The sequence below is a fragment of the Myotis brandtii genome, unplaced genomic scaffold, assembly GCF_000412655.1.
Source record: "Myotis brandtii unplaced genomic scaffold, ASM41265v1 scaffold966, whole genome shotgun sequence".
Taxonomy (NCBI): domain Eukaryota; kingdom Metazoa; phylum Chordata; class Mammalia; order Chiroptera; family Vespertilionidae; genus Myotis; species Myotis brandtii.
In genome coordinates this window covers 416,829-425,960 of record NW_005372000.1, presented here as the reverse complement: position 1 = coordinate 425,960, position 9,132 = coordinate 416,829, and the positions used below count along the sequence as shown (strand labels likewise).

At 46.6% G+C, this 9,132-nt stretch overlaps 1 protein-coding gene across 1 annotated transcript in view; it reads left to right on the top strand.

Annotated features, from left to right (window-relative positions):
- The window catches only part of PRKCDBP (protein kinase C, delta binding protein), a 21,391-nt gene extending 20,200 nt beyond the window's left edge, over positions 1-1,191 (top strand). The window contains exons 3-4 of the mRNA XM_014533318.1: positions 1-27; positions 577-1,191. Coding sequence (XP_014388804.1) covers positions 1-27; positions 577-975 — 426 coding nt within the window. The 3' untranslated portion in view covers positions 976-1,191. The remainder of the gene's footprint in view (positions 28-576) is intronic.
- The last annotated feature ends 7,941 nt before the right edge of the window (positions 1,192-9,132 follow it).

Sequence of the window (9,132 nt, the reverse complement as noted above, 5' to 3'; positions counted from 1 at the left end):
GGGAAGCTCCACGTCCTGCTCTTCAAGGTCAGTGACCGCGGGCGTCCCCCAAGCCGGGGCCTTTTCCCCGCCTCCGGGCTACCGTCTGGGGGCTCCCGGCTCCCATCCGCCCACCACACCCACATTCCTGGCCCTGCCCTAGGGAACAGACTTCCAGAGCCGCACCCGCTCCCCACACCCGGCCCCTCCCCGCTCCGCCACGCCTGAACCCGGTCTGGCCAATCAAAACCCGGCCAGCTCTAGTCAGGACACGTCCACGGAATTTGCTCCAAGTCTCACCCCATCCCTGAAAGAAAATAACGGTGGTGGAAGGGCATCCCGCCACAGCGCATCGCCCCGCCTCCAGTTCTCGCCCCTGCGGCCACCCTCCTCCTCTGGCGCCCCTAAGCGGGTCCCACCTATTGAACAAACTTCTGCAGTTCGCCCCGCCCCCTGCTTTCCACGCCTGCCTTTTCTTCCCCACTCCGGCAGCGGGGGCTGAGGGTGGGGCGGGCTCCCCTGCTGTAATGGAGGAGAGGCACAGGCTGGTGCGGGGCAGGGGGCTGCCGGGGTCAGCGCTGTGTCCATCACCTGCAGGAGGAGGCTGAAATCCCAGCCAGAGCCTTCCAGAAGGCGCCGGAGCCCTTAGGCCCGCTGGAGCAGTCTGAGCCCGGCCCAGAGCAGCTGGAGGCTGAAGTTGGGGAGAGCTCGGATGAGGAGCCCGTGGAGTCCAGGGCGCGGCGGCTGCGGCGCACGGGGTTAGAGAAGGTACAGAGCCTGCGAAGGGCCCTATCGGGCAGAAAAGGCCCTGCAGCGCCCACGCCTGTCAAGCCTCCCCGCCTTGGGCCTGGCGGGAGCGCTAATGGCCAACCCGAAGAAGCTCTGCCTGCGCTGGAGTCCAAGCTGGAGCCAGAACCTCCGCAGGACACCGAGCAAGATCCCGGGAGACCTGGGGCTGCCCAGCTGGCCGTGCTCCAAATAGAGAGTGCGGCCTGATGGCTGGTGCGCCTGCCTCCCCTGTGCCTATGCTTAGTCCCAAAATAAATCTTCCTCTCGGAAGGCAGCATTCACGCCCAAATAAGGAGCGGATCCTGCATCCACAGCCCAGCCTTGGTCCTCCCTCCCGGGATCCTTCAGCCCAGCACCCTGGGTCCTGGGAGCAGCCACTTACATCTGCTTGTACTCACCATCAATAAAAGCAATGCTACCTAATCCAGACTCCATGGGAAGGGGTAGGGAGCCGGGGGGGGGGGGGGGGGGGGGGGGGGGGCCCTAGCGCCAAGGAATAAGACAAACGTGGGAACCAGGAATGTGGCTTCCATTTCAGATCGTTGTGTGATTTCTCTAGTTTCCACTGAATCTGAGGCTCTACTCTAGGGGCACATGCAAATATCCTGCTGGCCACTTGCTCCTTAGGTGCTTTCCTCATGGGGACACATCCTGTACCGTCCCTCGCTGTAGGTTCTCAATACATGCTAACTTGTGGTTTTCCTCTTAGTCTCATCTTCCTCTACCACCTCCTAAGAGTTGAGTTTCCCAGGATTCTGTTCTCAGCCCTCTTCTCATTCTGGGTACTCCTCAGTTAACATTCACTTCTACCAGCCACATACCTCCCAGACCATGGCCTTGAGCTGAAAAGTGCTGCAAATTCAATGTGTTCAACCTATCTTCTTCTGTGTAAGTAAGCCCAATTTCAGTTCTGCAGCTATTTATTGGACACTTCCTATCTATTGTTCAAAATTGCTCCTCCTCTTGTGTTTTCTTTACTAATGAATGGCGCCATCATCCACGCGGAAATCTGGCAGTCCTCTGACAAGTCCCTCTCACACTCCTCTACCAATGGAAACAGTCATCCCATTGCTTTAACCTCTGTAATCTGTCCACTTTTCTTTTTTAAAAAAATATACCTTTATTGCTTTCAGAGAGGAAGGGAGAGGGAGAGAGAGAGATAGAAACATCAATAATGAGAGAGAATCATTGATCGGCTGTCTCCTGCACGCCCCATACTGGGGATCGAACCTGCAACCCGTGCATGTGCCCTGACTAGGTATCAAACCATGACCTCCTGGTTCATAGGTCGATACTCAACCACTGAGTCACGCTGGTCAGGCTGTCCACTTTTCTTAATACGCATGGCCACTGTTCCATCTCAGGCCTTCCCTTTCACCTGACATTCACATTATGCGAACTGCCAATCTGATCCCATCACCCTCCTGATTCAGACCCTTCAATGGCTCCGCATCACCTTAGAATAAAGTCCAAGCTCTTTAACATTACCTTCAGTATCTTCATATAACCTTTTTGTAGCCTCACCTCTTGCTACTTCCCTTAATTCTAACTAAATTGCACTAAGCAGTGTATTCTAACTCTCCTCTCTACTGTCCTGCAAAACTCAGCAAGCTACTCCTGTTTCAGGGCCAGGGGCTTCTCTTCCTTGCTCCCAGCACCACCTGCACACCTCAGTGCTACCTGCACTAATCCTGATTATTGGCAATTTCTCTCCCAATCCCACGCCTCTAGACTATGGTTCCTTTGCAGTAGGGACCGTTTTATTCATTTCTGTATTTCTCACACCAAATACTATGCTTAGCACCCAGTAGGGCCTCATAAAGCAAGAATATCTCACAGAAGTGAGAAGCAGGAGGGATTGGCTAGGGATGAGAGCACGGTCATCCACTCATGCATTCAGTCCTTGCCTATGAAAGTGTTTTCTAGTACCTACCTGTGTTCCAGGCTCTATGCTAGGACTTGTGAACACCGAGATGACAATCCTTTCTGAGTCTGTCAAGGACCTCAGAGTTTAGGGAAATACAAACATAATTACTAGAGGCCCAGTGCACGAATTCATGCACCAGTGGGGTCCCTCTGCTTGGCCTGCGGGATCAGGCTGAAACCAGCTCTCCAACATCCTCCGAGGGGTCCCGGATTGCAAGAGGGTGCAGGCCAGGCTGAGGGGCCCCACTGGTGCACGACTGGGGGCAGGGAGGGATGCGGGAGGTTGGCCAGCCAGGGAGGGACTGTGGGAGGGCTCCAGGGCGTGTCCGGCCCATCTCGCTCAGTCCCAATCAGCGGGACCCCCGCAGCAAGCTCACCTACCAGTCGGAGCGTCTTCCCCCTGGTGGTCAGTGCACGTCATAGTGAGCAGTTGAGCGGCCTTAGCATATCATTAGCATATTACACTTTGATTGGTTGAACGGCCAACCAGACGACCAGACACAGCATATTAAGCTTTTATTATATAGGATGATGAATGATGTAAGTGCAGGAATAGACACAGGTTATGTTGAGAGGAAAGAGACACAACCTAACCTGAAGGAGGAAAAGTGGAGGATGTTTAAGGAAGTGCTCTTGGAAAAAGGTAAATAGTGGGATGGATGGAAAACAGGAGTGGCGAGGGGCAGTAGAGCTCAATGGTTAATAATAGTTTCTCAGTTCCTTCATCTATAAAATGGGATAATCATAACCCCTACTGGACTGATGTGAGCATTACAGGACATAAGTGCCTAGCACAGTGCCTGGAATGCAGTTAATTTTAGCTGTATAATTCATTCATCCGCTCATTCCACAAATATTTACTGAATTCCGAGTGTCTGCCAGGCACTATTTTAAGAGCTAGGGATACAGTGGCATGTAAGAAAGACAGGATCCCTGCCTTTGTGGGCTTAGTAGGGGGAGACAGGCAATACACAAGTAAATGTCCAAGCCAGATAAAAACGAGTAAACATATGAACTAGAGGGACCTTATGGATATGGGATCTGAAGAAAACAGGAAGGATGCACACAGATAATGATCAGGAGAAAGAGGGCTTCCCATGAGAACACTGGGGATTTAAAATCGCACCCTCTCCCCATCTCTCACTTTGGATGTCTCTGCTGCTATTGCTTCTTATGACCACATGATGCCACTGTTGGGGAACCAGTGTCCTGGCTGATGCCTTGTCTACCAACCCTGAGGCCTGCCTGTCTGGTTCTGTGTCCTGAACCAGAGGTCCTTCCATGGAGGGCAGCTCTGTAGTAGCTCTGGTCCCTCTGGAGAAACTCAGGGCTCCTGCAGGCTTCCAAGTCTAGGTCAGAGACTGTACCAGCTTCCCAGCAGCCACTGCTTTCAGGTCCTGCCATCACAGAAGGGCTTGTCTGGGCAGGCTCGCTTCTCCATCCTCAAGGAAAAAATAAATTCTTGTTCTTTTTCCAAATCCTTGGAAATCCAGCCAATTACCTGCTTTCGACCCACATACAAAATTAATGTACTGCACATTTCTCACATAAAATGTCTTGATAGCTCATTGGAAATCACACAAAGGACCAGAGACTCTGATCGTTGGGAACCTAAAGGCTTGGCTAACTTAGGTGGGAGGGATATACTTTTCTTTCTTTTTTAAAAATCCTCACCTGAGGACATGCTTAGAGAGAGGAAGGGAGAGAGAGAGAAGAGAGAGAGAGAGAGAGAAAGAGAGAAATCAATGTGAGAGAGAAACATGATCCCCTGTCCTCCATGCATGCCCTGAACCAGCAACCTTTCAGTGCATAGGGCAGTGATGGCGAACCTATGACACGCGTGTCAGAGGTGACACGTGAACTCATTTTTTTGGTTGATTTTTCTTTGTTAAATGGCATTTAAATATATAAAATAAATATCAAAAATATAAATCTTTGTTTTACTATGGTTGCAAATATCAAAAAATGTCTATATGTGACACGGCACCAGAGTTAAGTTAGGGTTTTTCAAAATGCTGACACGCCAAGCTCAAAAGGTTCGCCATCACTGGCCTAGGGCAACAATCAACCAACTGAGCCACTCTGGCGAGGCGGGATGATACTTTTTATGCCTTCCTGATACTTCTACAGCAGCAAATAATAAAAATCACATTGAAAATATAATTTCTTAATAGTTGTCTTTGTTACATTGCACTCTCTATCATTACTGCTATGGTTATTATTAGTATGATTATAAACTAGAGGGAGTGGAGATACTGATGTTACAGAATTTACCAGTTGAGCGAAAAATACGCAGGAGTACCGGAGATACAGGAAAAACCCTTTTTACTTATTTTCAGATGCTCCACATGTACTAGTACAGTGACTCAGGGAAGACTGTTTCCCTCCAAATCCTGAGCAAACCAATATGGAGGAAGCTCTCCCTTTATACCCCTTTGGTTTCTTTGACCCCCCAAATATGGATGGGACTTCCGGACCTTTCGTGGTTTTGCAAACAGCCCCCGGTGTTGGGATAGGGGCCGTGAGACCTCACCTAAAGGCCTGGCCTAGCGCCAGTGTTGATAACCCCCTCCGGGCATTGTGTATTGTTCATGGTTTATGGCCTCTGTAAAATGTGAGTATTTAGGTAAACAGGTCTTGCAAGACCAGATTGTGGAGAAAGGGGCAGTGACTTAATTATAGGCTATCAAGAATGTGCATTAGGTTACTGGCACAGATTCAGATTGCTAGCTGCCCCACCACCCCTCCAAATGTCTTATTTTCCCCATCACTGACTCAGAATACCAACTTGTCATCCAGATATGTGGCATTTATATGGCTGCTTTAATTAGGGGGAGGCACACTGGTGAATTATCAATATGCAGAGATTGGTTCTCAGTTCCTCCGACCAGATGCACAGATTTATTATGCCTTCCAGCATGATTAGGCTGAGAGGGACTGATCTGTAATGATCAAACTCAGAAAACATGGATTAACTTGAGAGCCAAATTAATTAATTTCTCTAAGACATCTAACTGCTAACTGACCTAGAATAATCTAGTTAACTAATCAGAATTCATTCCATCCTGCAATATGACAAGCCAAAGCAAGGCTTTTTAAAGTGTAAGGAAATAGAATAGTAGAAATAGGATGAATTCAATGGGCAGGATAATCCAATCTCTATGCCCATTTTCTGCTGTGCTATTTCTACTACATGAGTAAGGATATATACATTCCTGGTAGAAAACTTCTTCCTCTGTTAAGTGCTGGAGATCCATGTGATGAAGAAAACTCAAAAGCCATCGAATCTACCTGCATTACCAACACCTACACCTCCTCTACCATCTGCTGCCTATCCTCAGCGGGCCTACACTGGAAAAAATCCAGTAACAGGAGCTCACTACCTCTCTGACAACTATATTTTTGGACAACATTGACTGATAGGAAACTTCCCTTTGTACTGAGGTCAAAATCTGTCTTTATAGTTTTTAACATGTGGCAGTTGGCCTCCCTTCAGCAATATCTACACAACAAAATTTATTTCTATGATGTGCGTATCTTTGGAGTCTAATTAGAGTAGGATACACAGGACTGCCTTATTTAGGAATTTTCTCTCAATCTCAGGCCTTGTGAAATATTGTCAAATCTCAGCCATTCTTTTGTGAATTGCTTTTGTTTACCCATATCCATTTTATTTATTACTAGTAGCCCGATGCACAAAATTTATGCACATTAAAAGGGAATTAATTGCCCTAACTGGTTTGGCTCAGTGGATAGAGCATTGGCCTGCGGACTGCAGGGTCCCAGGTTGAAGGCATGTAATATTTTTAGCAGTGGGTAAAAGGGATCATTTAACGATGACAGAGTGAAGCTCATAGTTTTTAAAATTGCTCTGACAGATCTGATTGATGTGACAGGGTTGAGATGATGGTTGGTTTCTACAGGCTAGCTCAGCCCAGATGGTATGCGGAGGAAACTGCTGATATAATGGATAGGAACTTAGGAGCTACAAGGAATTACTCTTGACAAGAAAGTATCTTCTTGTTATTCAACAGGTGACTACAGAAGAGATACATTGAAAATCATGTTAATGACAGCATTATGCACTAATAAAGTAGAACAGGGAGAAAAAAAGCAATATTTAAAAAAAGACAGAAGAGTAAAATACCAAACATACAAATTTCTGGATATCACAGTTATATTGGTAATAACTTATTGAAATGAGGGAGTTAGGAAGTGGACATCTATATATATAAAAGCCTAATATGCAAAGTGTCCCCTTGGGAGTTCAACCAGGAGACTGTGAGTTTGATTGCTTTCTATGACATGCGCTGACCACCAGGGGGTGGCACGGAATGAAGGAAGGCCCTGGCTGGAAGCTGGCAGCTGGCAGCTGGGGAAGGGAGGCCCCGGCCAGTGGCTGGCAGCCGCTAGGGGCCCTACCCATGTATGAATTTCATGCACTGGGCCTCTAGTTAATAATAAAATGAATATAGACAGGAAGAGATAGTAGCAATTAAGTGGACAACATGTTCTTATTACCAATGTTCTGATTGATTATGATTAACTACCAATTCTGAGGTTGATTCATTAACTCTTAAGGATACAGGCCTTAGGAGCAGAATACTGAATGAGACACAGATTTCCAAATCCTCTAGAAAGAAAGTTTCTTTATATCAAGATCAGCTCTATGTTAATTAATCAGAAACACACACCTTCACTGCTGTGATGTGTGGAGAATGTGTTACATGGAAGCTGTGCCACAGAAGAGGGAGAGTGGAAAATTGGGGACAGAAGGCTTTTCTCATCTGCAAGGTCCCAAGAGCTAACCCTCTCTTCTCATGTTTCATCATTGGATCTTTTCATAGTACTATAGCGAATACCTAGGCTTTGCAACCAAACAGGTAGAGGTGCAAGTCTGAGCTTCAGGACTCAGCAGCCACAGGAATTTTGGAGCTATCATTTACTCTATTCTCCTTTTACTATATGTAAAATGGGGCTGAAATAATAAACTAATAGGGTTGTTATGCAACATGCATGAGAAGAAAAAGAACATTGTTAAAACCCTGAGGTTTGAGAGTCCGGGAATCAAACCCACAGCCTTTTGATGTACGGGACAATGCTCCAACCAACTGAGCCACCCAGCTAGGATAAGATTCTGGGTTTTAATCTTGGCTCAACTGCTTACAAGTTGGTTGACTTTGTGCTTTGTTCCCTCCTGGGTAACATGAGGGCAATAAGTATCCAGCTTCTGAGTCGTAGTGGTGGTTAATTATGTTAATGTACTAGCACCAGAGTGGTCCTGATATATGGTAAGCTACATTAGCTATAATTATCAGTATGAAAGTGCCTGGGAAAATACTTAACACATTGTAAGTTCACAATAAAAGTAGGCTACTTTATTATAGGTATTTTTACTATTAGTTCCTATCCAGAAGGACTGCTTATATCACTAAATTTTTTTAGAGTTTTTAAAAAAAATATATTTTATTGATTTTTTACAGAGAGGAAGGGAGAGGGATAGAGAGCCAGAAACATCGATGAGAGAGAAACATCGATCAGCTGCCTCCTGCACACTCCCCACTGGGGATGTGCCCGCAACCAAGGAACATGCCCTTGATCAGAATTGAACCTGGGACCCTTGAGTCCGCAGGCCGATGCTCTATCCACTGAGCCAAACTGGTTAGGGCTACCCATATCCATTTTAGATAGGGAGGTGGCAAGGTGCATGGAAAAAGACATCTGAGCTACATTTCTGGTGTATGATAATTCCCTTTTATTAAGGTCTGTTATGAGGTTTGCATAGGAGTTTTTTGTGGGATTTTTGTTGTTGTTGTTGTTGGTAATACTCACCTGAGGATGTTTTTCCATTGATTTTTAGAGAGAGAGTGGAAGGGAGGGGGAGAGACACACAGAGAGAAACATCGATGAGAAAGAGACACATCGATTGGTTGCCTCCCACTACCACCAGGCCGGGATCGAGCCTGAAACTAAGGTATGTGTCCTTAACGGGAATCTTCCATCCAAGGCCAATGCTCTAACCACTGAGAAAAAAACAGCTAGGGCTGCATAGGAGTTTTTATTTACTCATGAATTCATTTGACATTTGTTGTGCTACACGATGGAGACAGATGGTGTATTACACAAGCAGGGAGGCCAGCCTCATGGAACTTACATTAAACTGGCAATTGTAATAAAGTTTTAAATAAGTGCTGTAATGAGAGAAATATAAGGAACCAGCAGGAGAGGTAGTAATCACAGAGGAGGTCTCTGGAGCAGAAATGATCTTCTCTCTAACCCGATTTTCTCTTCTGTTTATTTTTTAACCTGTTGTTTTATGTATTTTTATGTCACTTTCTCAAGTGACTTTTTAATTTATTATTATTTTAAAAACTAGAGGCCCGGGGCACAAAAATTTTTGCACTCCGGGGGGGGGGGGGGGGGGGGGGGGGGGCGCCA